Source organism: Diabrotica virgifera, chromosome 2 (assembly GCF_917563875.1).
Source record: "Diabrotica virgifera virgifera chromosome 2, PGI_DIABVI_V3a".
Taxonomy (NCBI): Eukaryota; Metazoa; Arthropoda; class Insecta; order Coleoptera; family Chrysomelidae; genus Diabrotica; species Diabrotica virgifera.
The window spans coordinates 73,808,426-73,821,038 of NC_065444.1; the positions used below are offsets into that span (position 1 = coordinate 73,808,426).

At 33.9% G+C, this 12,613-nt stretch overlaps 1 protein-coding gene across 3 annotated transcripts in view; it reads right to left on the reverse strand.

Annotated features, from left to right (window-relative positions):
* The window catches only part of LOC114329479 (uncharacterized), a 147,650-nt gene that overhangs the window by 31,521 nt on the left and 103,516 nt on the right, over positions 1-12,613 (reverse strand). For all 3 annotated transcript variants that reach the window (XM_050643787.1, XM_028278599.2, XM_028278601.2), the window contains one exon: positions 4,211-4,506. In XM_050643787.1, the coding sequence (XP_050499744.1) occupies positions 4,211-4,506 (296 nt within the window). The remainder of the gene's footprint in view (positions 1-4,210; positions 4,507-12,613) is intronic.

Below are 12,613 nucleotides of genomic sequence, written 5' to 3' on the forward strand. Positions count from 1 at the left end.
ATAATAACTATAACGTAACAATCGGTAATGACTCAATTGAACGAGTAAGTAATCTTGTATATCTGGGTACTCATATTAATGAAAGCTGGAACCCTAGTACAGAAATAAAAAGTAGAATTGCCAAAGCAAGAACAAGTCTTATGAAATTTAAGAAAATCCTGTGCAGTCATGATCTAAATTTGGAACTTCGCATAAGAATGGTCCGATGTTATATATTCCCAGTACTACTTTACGGGGTCGAAGCATGGACACTGACAGAATCGCTTTTAAAAAACCTAGAAGCATGTGAAATGTGGGTCTACCGCCGTATCCTGAAGATCAGTTGGGTAGAAAGAGTCACAAACGAAAGGGTTTTGCAAAGTTTGAATAAAAGTTGCGAAGTAGTGAACACGGTTAAAAGGCGCAAATTGGAATACTTTGGTCATATAATGCGTCACCCAGAAAAATATGACATACTTCACCTTGTCATGCAAGGTAAAATAATGGGAAAAAGAAGTGTGGGCCGCCGTACAACTTCTTGGCTTAAAAACCTACGCCAATGGTTTGGGAAAACTAGCACTGAACTATTTCGTGCGGCTGTAAATAAGACAATGATTGTTAATATGCTGGGCAACATGAGAGCCAACGATCGACAAGCGGTCTCGGCACCTTAAGAAGAAGAAGAAATTTACTTTTATATAATAATTGCATATCAATATTGTGGAGCAACATATAATTTGTCTTCTTCAATGACAGTAGGTATGAAATATACGTCAATTTGACAATTTCAATTGACAATATGAATTATTTAAGAAACTTGCAAGATTTCTCCACTATTCGCGCACGATCGTTTCTCGTATCCCTTCCAAGTACTTGCACACCGCGAATACTACACAGATGGAAATTAATGTGTAAGTGAAGAAATATTCAGTTCTTGAAGATGATATTGGAAAGGTGGCCTCCATTTTGTCCGACACTTTCTTGTAGCCGTGGTACAAAGCTGTTTACGACATTGAGTAACATTTCTTGAGGTATTGCTTCCACTTCTTCCCGTGTGCGTTCTTTCAAAGCCTCGATAGTTCTTGGAGGTTACGTTGAAACACTTTCGACTTTAGATATCCCAAAGAAAGTTGCAGCGTAGTGAGATGTCCGGAGTGGCCAGGGAATATCACCGCTTTTACTCATAACACGACCAGAAAACGATCTTAGTAAATCCATTGACACTCATGATGTGTGACATGTTGCGCCATTCCTGTTGAAAGATCGTGTGTTATTTCTGTAATGATTGATTCCTCGAAGAAAAAAAAATATTTAACATGTGCACGTGGAGAGTTTACTGTTACCGCGTCCGGTAATCCGTAACGAAGAAATTGCACACCACATGGTTACCTTTTCTGAATATAGGGATCTTTCGTGTAATTGCCGCGGATTATTGTCGGACCAATAGTGGACATTTTGTTTACTTACATATCCACTTAGATGAAAGTGGGCTTCACCACTCATCCAAAGATTATGCAGCAAGTTGTCGTTTTCATTAATACGCTCCTACATAAAAACCGTAGTCGGGTGGGATAATCAAGTACGTTAAGGGCTTGCACAATCTGGATTTTGTATGGATGATACTAGAGATCTTTATGCAAAATTCTGCTCATAATGGTATAGCTTAATCCCAGATTAAAGCTTCGTCGTCGCAGGGATCTTCGAGAACTTGCGTGTAATGAATTTCGCACCGCTTCAATATTCTGTGGCACTTCAGCAGTTATGACACTGCCACCTCTTTTCTATGATGTTAAACCACTACTTTCAAAGTTCCTAACCCAAGTCTTAATAGCCATGTTAGACGGAACTGCAGCGGGGGGTGGCAAATGGTAGTGTAAAGGAAACGTTCGTTGTATACGCACAAAACTTTCACCATTTTTGTAATAAGCTTTCACAGCAAATGCGTGTTGTTCACCCGACCACGTCTCCATAATAAGTAAACTTCCCAATCTCCAGATTCACAACGTTTACGTCGCAAGCCCGCAACTTCTCTATTTTATCGTCAACAGCGTTGCCAAATCGTACTATTTCACTGAATCACCTTGTATTAGCATAAATACTGTTATATTTTGTAACGTTATAATCGTCACATGTTTACTAATTTATATTTAAATAATTATTTTGTGCCAATTTCTATTGACTTTATTCATTTCTTAACTTTGCGTTTTGTTTTACTATTTTCTTCGTAAAATAGTTGGCGTCCTGTTCTTTTATCAGCTAATATTATATCCTTATCTTACCCGTTTTCAAAGGCAACGACTAACTTAATCATAGTCATATATAAATTTTAGATGCCACTTTCATAATCCTAGTCATATATAAATTTTAGATGCCACATTCTATATTTATCAGTTGGCGACTCTTGACTTTCCTTCCCTTTCGTCATGTCAGTCTCAGTTTATGGTTGGAAATGTTTTTATAATGTCTTGTGTCTACTTAAGACCCTGTTTCTCTACGAAATTCATTTATATCGTCTAATATCTCTTAGGGTGAGTACTGCTTTGCTGTATAGTTGTAGATTTCTTTATATTAAATATTTAACCTATGTTCATAATTGTTTTTTTTTTTGATAATTTTTACTTTTATACATAACCTCTCCAAAACCACGATTATTTTCGATTTTATTAACCCGAAAACAGTCGCGCGTTAGATTATATCTAACAATGCGTATTTAAAACAAATTTTTATTTTATAACTAGTATTTTTATTTACTTGTTATGTTAAAAATATCTATTTCTACCACGAGGGATACACGAAAACGGAACAAACGATAAAATAAAAGATATCAGATACAAAGAAATTGAACAAACACTAAAATATAACCAAAGTATGTAATTTCGCTGGTATGTCGGGCTAATTTTTGCGCAAAGTACCTACAACTGTTAATTTATGCTTTTTAATATAGAGATCGTTTAGATATGTATAGATACCTGAGATCTGACACAATACTAGAAAATTATACTTGAAAATTTTGAAAAGTTTTCAGTCACATCATTAGATCTTATCGAACAAAAGTCAATTCTTCTCATATTTAGTTACGCTGTTCGGTACCCTTGGATATGTGCATTACTCCACTCTTCCCCGAGGCACGGACGACTGTAAAGCTATGTTGCCAAATGTTTCATCAAGTTGTTACGGAAAAGGTTAAAGTGTTAGATTTTTTCTAACAGAGCGACCCGGGTTAATCGTAGGTATATGCATGTAAAATATTGTGCTAATTTAACCAATTCTTTTCATAACTATAATTCTGTTCACTTGATCCTCGTCAATTTGCTGTTTAATATCTTTCTTAAAATTGTAATCTTCGAAAGAATGGCTAGAGAATATTTGAAAACATTTGATGTCTTTAATACAGAGTTTATTATTCTAATTTTTTGATTCTATAACAACTTCATCCTCAAAAGCAAACAAGCAATCCAATAATGCCATTAGTATAATTTTACTGTAAAGTTATAGGCAACATTTGATTATTAATATTAAAATAACATTTATTATATTTTTTGATGCCAAATAAATATGATTAGTTAACTTTGTTTTATTTGTCCCTTCCAAAACTCATTGTTCACTTTTTCGAAAAAGATAAGACAATGTTAGCCTAGTAGTGCAAAATGACAAGCACGCGTATTACCTATGCTATTGGCTGTGAGTTTCGACGGTAGCGCTCTCTCGCGGTTTGAAACTTGTACTTTTCTGATAAAATTGGTGTATGTGAAATATACAAAACGAGAAAAATAGATATTTATCTAGAAAAACACAATTTATGAACTGAAATATTATTGTAACTTGATTACTGAACGAATACACAGAATTAATAGTAAAAGTAATTATGTTTTTTATTTTATTCATTATAATTTTAATATTTAATATATGAATTCATGTTACTGGTTGACTGCTTACGCAAAAGGCCATTGAGAAAAAGAAGAAGTTTATGTAAAATTTAGACGTTACCTCTGTTATTATTGGCTGTGAGTTTCGTCGGTAGCGCTCTCTCGCGGTTTGAAACTTGTACTTTTCTGATAAAATTGTTCAAATTCAATGCACAAAACTGCCACTAACAGCGCTGGCGAAAACTGTCAAATCCCCTCTACTCATCGGCTCACAGCGAATAAACAAAACCTAACGCAACTTATAATTTTTGACATTGCTAGAATATTTTTTTGTTGACACAATCGTCCAAAAATCATTCACTTACCTTTAGGTCCGGCATCTATCATTCTATCCTTGTAAATAGTAAGAAAATAGTAGTTCTCCTCCTTTTGCTCGTGCATCTTTTGGATCCTACGTTGGTACTCTTCGTCATCTATCAGTTCTCCAACATACTCGATCACAAACTGTCCCTTTTTGATAGGTTCTAACGTTTTGAGCCCCCAACCTCGCATGTCTGTTCTGTACGGAACTAACGTAGGGTACTCCCGTTTTTCGAACGACTGATTTTTGCAGCGTTTACCCGCGGGACATACCTCAGGGTGGCATTCGGTGAGGAGTAACCTAGGAATAATATATACAGATTAAATAATAATAAAAAAATAATAAAAACTCATACAGAAGTAAAAACTTCAACTTGTATTCTGGTATAAAATCGTTTAATAAAAAACTGTCTAAAAAGTCATCCAAATGGATTGCAAAACGTAATCGTTCTAATTCAGAACATCTTCAGTGCATTCTGCTGAGTAGTTTGAAACTAGCACACTATTTAAAGTGGTAACCCCATATAGTTTAAATATCTTATTTTAATAAAACATGGTGGCTACAAGTCGATGTTATTAGATATAATAGAACACATGCTCAAAGGGCAACATGGTTCCCTGCTCGAAAATGCTAGGTACTTGCCAGTTCAATGGGCACAGACCAACTCACTAGTTTTAAACTACTCAGCAGAATGCACTGAAGATGTTCTGAATTAGAACGAAAACGTTTTGCAATCCATTTGGATGACGTTTTTAGATAGTTTTTTAATAAACGATTTTATACCAGAATACAAGTTGAAGTTTTTACTTCTGTATGAGTTTTTTAAACTATGGTATACAGTCAACTATTGGGTATTTCCCATTGATTTTATAAATAATATATAATTTCATAATATATTTATTAAATTTCTTTGGCGATTGTTCATTATCTTCCATAGACGTTTAGACTGATTTTTTAGCCACGGATCATTTGAAAAGCGATTGAGATTGAGAAACGCCCCAATTGTTTTAACAAAAAAAAAATATTTCCCAAAGAAGCGAACACAAATTTCTCTCTAGAGCTCAGAGTTTCTTGTCCCAATATTCGGTAAAAGTCAGCCTCCAAAGACCTCACAAATCATAAAAATCTAGGAGTTAAATTAGGAATTTACGAGACTGAGGCCATGGGCCCTGTCCAAATTATGAATATAGCTCCACACATCGAAAAAAATTCAAACAGCTTTTGGTTCATTAAATTTTCACTGTAAGTTCCCCTTCATCTTCACCCTTAGATGTTTGGATTTTCACAGATGATCACGATCTTTGGTCGCGGAGTCAGTCGGTTGTGTTTTGATTTGATCGGCCAGCTGCTCATTGTTTAAATGTTTTGTTTTGTTATTGTTTTATTGTTTTGTTTTGGAGTGTTGTGAAACTAGTGTAAGTGTTCAATTTTTTTTGTTTATTTTCATTCGACCCAGTTTATTGCATATCTAACCTTTAAACCATGTTTTACAACTGTGACAACTGCCTTGAAAAGTTTGCGGATTCAGATAAATATAATCGATTGCGGTGCGATGGAGATTGCCGCAGAAATTTCTGTATGCGATGCACAAAATTAAACAAGTCCACCACTAAAGCCCTATTGGAACAAAAATTTCCCCATCTAAGATTATTTTGTACAGTATGTGACTCGCCTAGCTTAACATATTTAAACGAAAAGATAACCAACTTATCAAAAAATCAAATACCACTAGAGAACTTTGAAGCTTTAACTCAAGTTACTAAGAAACTTACTGATAATTTGCCTATTTTCATTGAGACTTACGATTTGTTGACAAAAAATGAAGACAAACTGGACTATCTTACGAAAAAAATTGATGAGATCCATAAACTAAATAACCTGCTGAATCCTGAAAAGGTTTTAAAATCTGTTAGGCAGATGGAGCATGATATTTTTAATATATCGTCAGTTTTTTTCGGGGGTTCAGATGAGACTATTAAGGTTCAAATCCAAGAATCAAATTCAACTGATATTAAGTTGGGATTAGATAGGCTCTCTTCAAACATCAATGAAATATCGAATCAAATGAGCAATCTTACCAAAAGTCTATCTACCATACCAACGAAAAAAGAGGTATTGAAGAAAAATACATGTTATGCCACCTCAAGTACCCAGACTGAAGAGCCTCAACATTTCGAAGCAAATGCAGAGCAAAAGTCAAAAATTACAGAAGATAAGTGTCACTTTGTAGTTATTAGTAACTTGAGCCCAATATACGCCCCTATACAAGTGGTTCACTATATTAAAGAGAAGCTAGGTATCAAGGAATATATAAGATGTTATGCCCTCCTTAAACATGCCGACACAACAACTGGTTCTTCATTCAAAATAGGTATAAAATCTAGAACATCTATTAACCTATTATTTAATAAGGGCATTTGGCCACCTGGTGTAAACATTAAATGGTCCATCGAATCTTCATATTCCGAACTAACGCTTTCATCTGAGTCACATAAGAATCCGAAGAATATCAGAAGTCCTATTAGCCTGGAAAATTCAAATAGCAGTTTATGCAACAACAAAGATGAAGTTCAGAGCACAAACATAAAAACAGACAAACAGGCCATCGAAATTTGCAAAACTAAGAATCCGTTCCATACCCATATTAATTTCATTAAGAAAGATACTTTAGAACCATCGACTAATCTGGATCCATTGACCCCACCAAGAGTTAGATTAACCAATAACTCTAATAGTCGATATCTTTTAGCCAGATTAAGGGAACCGGATATCTTAAAGGCCATTAAACTTCATCTTGCTTATTTACACGACCAACCTGCATCAGTATTTTATGATGGGTATACCAACACAAGTGTTAAATTGTTTCTGGCTTCCGAAGGACTTCCTACAAAGAGTGAAGATCTACGAAAAATTCTTCTAGATTTTAATGATGCTTATGGAATTGGTGCAGATGAGGTAGACGCTGATCTTGCTGCTTTTAGGACTTTTCTAACTTCGGAAAGAATTATTCACCTACAAAAATCAAGGGAAGGCCACCGAAACTACTATTCCGCTGCCTCTCCAAGACGAAATTTTTAAACATCACGACGTGTTCTGAGGGACTAGAATCCTCAAATTATTTTAGTGATAACAACTTTAGCATGGTTCTGATTAATATTCGTTCTATAAGATATAAAACTGATGAATTATTTCTGTTTCTAGAGGAATTAGGGTTTCCACCGATAGTTGCGGTTACTGAGCACTGGCTTGAAGTCAACGAGCCTTTTTTTGTAGAAAAATATTCCACTATTGCTAGGTATGACCGTCCAAGTTCAGCTCATGGAGGCACCCTAATTCTTTCTACAAATAATGATTTTTCTCTAGTAACAAAATATGACTTTCTATTAAGTGAAGCATTCTTTGAGTTTTCCTTAGTTTACAGTAAGAACCTTAATCTTTATATTATTTACATTTATAGATCACCTGACTCTTCCGTGGAACTGTTTTTTCAGAACCTGCTTAATTTGTTAGATGACCTGCCACATAAAAGCAGAAAAATTTTATGCGGGGACTTCAACATTAATTATGCTGCTGCTTGTGCTACACAAATATCCCTGGTCAACATATTTGAATCATATGGTCTATCAATGCACATTGATTCTCCTACAAGGATTTCAAAGACTTCATCTACCATAATTGATTATATTGTCTCAGATTTCTCACCCCTTGATGTCTGCGCTACAACTGTTAATGCGGGACTATCTGATCATGAAGCGGTTTATACGAAGTTTAACATCTTTAGCAAGTCCTCCTCGAAAACTCGACGTTTAGGCAGGATTTTTTCCGGTCGGAACTTTCGTAAATTCCAAAATTTATGCTTAACCTCTGAGTGGCACTTTCCTTCCTTGGACGTCGATCATAATTTCAGTGATTTTTTGAATAAGCTGGTCTGTATCTTCAATACAGCATTTCCTTTAATCACAATTAAGCAAAAACATCGCAAACCCTGGACTACCAAAGGTGTCCGCATATCAGCCAAAAACATGCGTTCTCTACTGTATATCAAGAAATTTACTACCAACGTCTCTGTTATTGAATATATCACCAAGTACAGGGCAATCTATTTAAAACTTATAAAATCGGCTAAAAAATTGTATTATCAAAATCGTCTCAGAAGCTCCAAAAGTGTTGCAAAAGAAACTTGGTCCATAATAAACGATCTTCGAAGTAAAACTCACACAGCTCAAACATTTTCCCTTCCAGACCCAGAAAATCTAAATGGATACTTTGTTAATGTGAGTAAAAATATAACATCAACTATTGTGTCACAACAAGATCCCATTTCCTATCTCCCTAATTCAAGAAAGGTTTCGAATTCATTCTTTATAAGACCGATTGGTAAATCTGAACTGATCCAAACAATCAAGAGTATCAAAAGCAAATCTTCCTGTAGTACCGATGGACTATCCATAAAAATTTTCTCAAATCTCCCAGACAATGTGTTGGGAGTCCTCATCTCTCTAATAAATGATTCTTTTGAGAAAGGTAAATTTCCAGAGTGCCTAAAGACGGCCATCATTATTCCTCTTCATAAGGGTGGTGAAAAATCTATTGCCTGCAATTATAGACCTATTGCATTACTACCGGTTCTCTCCAAAATTATTGAAAGACTCATAAAAGCCCGACGTATGTCCTTTCTCGTTGATAACAAGATTTTATCACAAAATCAGTTCGGCTTTTTAAATAATAAATGTACCACCGATGCCATGTTTTCTGTACTACATGAGGTTTATCAAGCATTAAACAATAATCTCCACACTTCCACTGTTTTTTGTGATTATGCCAAAGCTTTTGATTGTGTAAATCACGACATTTTGATAAAAAAACTAGATTTCTATGGAATTCGAGGTATTTCTTTGAACTGGTTTCAATCTTACTTGGAAAATAGGAAACAACTGGTTAGAGCAAATGATACAGACTCTAGTCTCAGAAATGTTGTATGTGGGGTACCACAAGGTTCAGTATTGGGTCCTTTACTTTTCCTTATCTTTATTAATGACATCACTAGTTTAAAAATCGATGGAAAAGTTTTTCTTTTTGCTGACGATACCAGTATCACTTGGAGCAACTCAAATATCGCAACTCTTCATGCTACTATAACTTCTGATCTACTCACAATAAAATCCTGGTCAGATTCTAATTTACTCTCTTTTAACGTAGATAAAACAGTCGCATTACCCTATAAAGGAACTCTTCAACCCTTACCTCTTCATAACAGCCAGATCAGTATCGTTGATTCTGTAAAGTTTCTTGGTATTTTTTTAGATAGCAACCTTAAATGGTCCCTTCATATCGATGTGTTAAGCAAGAAACTATCCTCAGCTTGCTTTGCAATAAGATCTGTCTCGAAGGAAATGGATTTAGCCTCTTCCAAAATAACATACTTTTCATTGTTCGAGTCCCATCTCCGATATGGTCTGCCTTTTTGGGGTTTTGGTACAGCTGCCCAATCCGATGTTATTTTTAAATTGCAAAAAAGAGCAATCAGATATCTGTTTGGCCTCAGAAGAACAACACATTGCAGAAGCTACTTTAAAGATCACAGAATTCTAACATTACCTTCTTTATATATTTTAGAAACTGTTTGCTTAATTCGTAAACATCTACATGTCTTTCCAGAAAGACCTAGACATGACTATTCCACCAGGAATTCTACTTTTGACATCTATTTACCGATCCCGTCCAGTGAGTTAGTAAAGAAATCTATATTATATTCTGCAAAAAAACTATACAACCATCTCCCTCTACAACTTAAATCTGTAACATCTTTCCCCAAGTTCCGTAAAATGACAAAAGCCTATTTATCTGAAAGACCATATTATTCAATAGCAGAGTTTCTTAACCAATAACTAAGAAATTACAGTATTCTTATGTATAAGTAGAATCTTATCTATATTTGAGTGTCATATGCAGCAGCATAACTTATTAAATCACTTATTAAATTTCTTAAGGTAGATTACGCAATTTGCAATTTTTTTTAAATTTTGCAATAGATTGTTACTGATTTTTATTTGACTTTATTATGTTTTATTTATATTGACGATTTGTATAATTTTAGTAAATTGTATTTGTTATTGTTTTTATTTATGATTCTTGTAAGCTTTGTCTATAAAATTGTTAAATTTTTCATGACAATAAAGCATATTTCTATTCTATTCTATTCTATCCAAGTCAAATAAAAAAGTAATTGCACAGAACAAACTCATCCGTCACAAAAATGAAAATAGTTATAATAACTATTGTTATTACAATAAAATGGCAATTAATTATCAAAATTTGAAATTTAATATCAAATACACCGATTTTTATTAAAACCGATTTTTAGTCTAATCATAAATAGCTCTCTTCGATAGTTCAAAAAATTTAATTTCGTCTTCTTCCTCTTTCCTGCTTGTTCAATCAATCCTGCTTGTTCATTGATACCTCTATGGAAGGTTGTCACTCCATCTTTTGCGCGGTCGACCGATTGGTGATTGATCTCTTGCTATTTTGACCACACGTGTCTCCCCCATTCTGGTTATGTGGTTATTCCATTCATTTTTCTATTTAGTGTCCATTCGTTTATACACTGTACGTTACATTGTCTTCTAATGTCTTCACTCCTCTTTCGATCCCTCAGCGTATTTCCTGTAATTCTTCTCAGTACTCTAATCTCTGCCGTTTCCAGTAGTATTGGACCAACGTCGAAAAAAAAAATCATTTTAAGACGGCTGATTCTTTCATATATTGTTCCCTATGCTTCCTCGAACACCGTACCGGCCATCTGGCTACTGATACAGGTTGCGGTCATTACCGCCCAGCACACTTGTACAGGTAAACATATCGAATTTAAAATTATTGTAAGACGAAAATTTTTGTTGTCATTACTTTTTAAACATTATTAGAAATATGAACTGTAATTGCCAGACATTTCTGTGGTTTAAAAAGTAATGACAAAAAAATTTTTCGTCCTAAAATAATTTAAATTCAACCTATACAGAAGTAAAAACTTCAAATTGTATTTTGGTATAAAATAGTTTATTTAAAACTTCTAAAAGTCATCCACATGGATTGCAAAACGTTTTCGTTCTGAACAGAACATCTTCACTGCATTCCGCAAAGTAGTTGTAACTAGCACACCAATGAAGGTGGTAACTTCAAAATATATGGCTTACATTATACCTTATGATAAAATATTATGACTACAAGTCGATGTTACTAGATTAAAATATGTATGTGCCTAAAGAGCAACATGCTTCCCTGCTCGAAAAAACTAGGTACTTGCCATTTGAATTAGCACAGACCAACTGATGTAAAATGAAAAGGAATGACAAAGAGTGACATGACAAGACAAGGTAAAGTCAATTTTTGGTTACGAACTTCAAAAAGTGTAGTTTTAATTTTTTTTGGATTTTAATAAAATGTAAAGGTAGGTAATAGCTGATTGAAAATATAATTAAAAATGTTTAAAAAATAAGTTGAGAATCTATTGTAAAGTCTAAATAGCAACTCTCTAATCCAGAAAAAACTTTAGGTTTGTTGGAAATAAGATTGGTATAAGTCATGGTTAGAAGCTTGACGTCATCGATTGTTAAATTTAAAGGTGAAAGTTTAATTTGGTGTAATGGAATGAGGTTTATACTATATGTAAACAATAAATGACCTGAAGTGGAGAGATTGGATGGTAAATAAAGCGGATTTTAATTAAAATGTTATTTATAGATATATGTAATGTTGGTTGCCTAACATGGTGATGAACCAACCAACATTACATATATCTATAAATAACATTTTAATTAAAATCCGCTTTATTTACCATCCAATCTCTCCACTTCAGGTCATTTATTGTTTACATATAGTATAAACCTCATTCCATTACACCAAATTAAACTTTCACCTTTAAATTTAACAATCGATGACGTCAAGCTTCTAACCATGACTTATACCAATCTTATTTCCAACAAACCTAAAGTTTTTTCTGGATTAGAGAGTTGCTATTTAGACTTTACAATAGATTCTCAACTTATTTTTTAAACATTTTTAATTATATTTTCAATCAGCTATTACCTACCTTTACATTTTATTAAAATCCAAAAAAATTAAAACTACACTTTTTGAAGTTCGTAACCAAAAATTGACTTTACCTTGTCTTGTCATGTCACTCTTTGTCATTCCTTTTCATTTTACATCAGTTGGTCTGTGCTAATTCAAATGGCAAGTACCTAGTTTTTTCGAGCAGGGAAGCATGTTGCTCTTTAGGCACATACATATTTTAATCTAGTAACATCGACTTGTAGTCATAATATTTTATCATAAGGTATAATGTAAGCCATATATTTTGAAGTTACCACCTTCATTGGTGTGCTAGTTACAACTACTTTGCGGAATG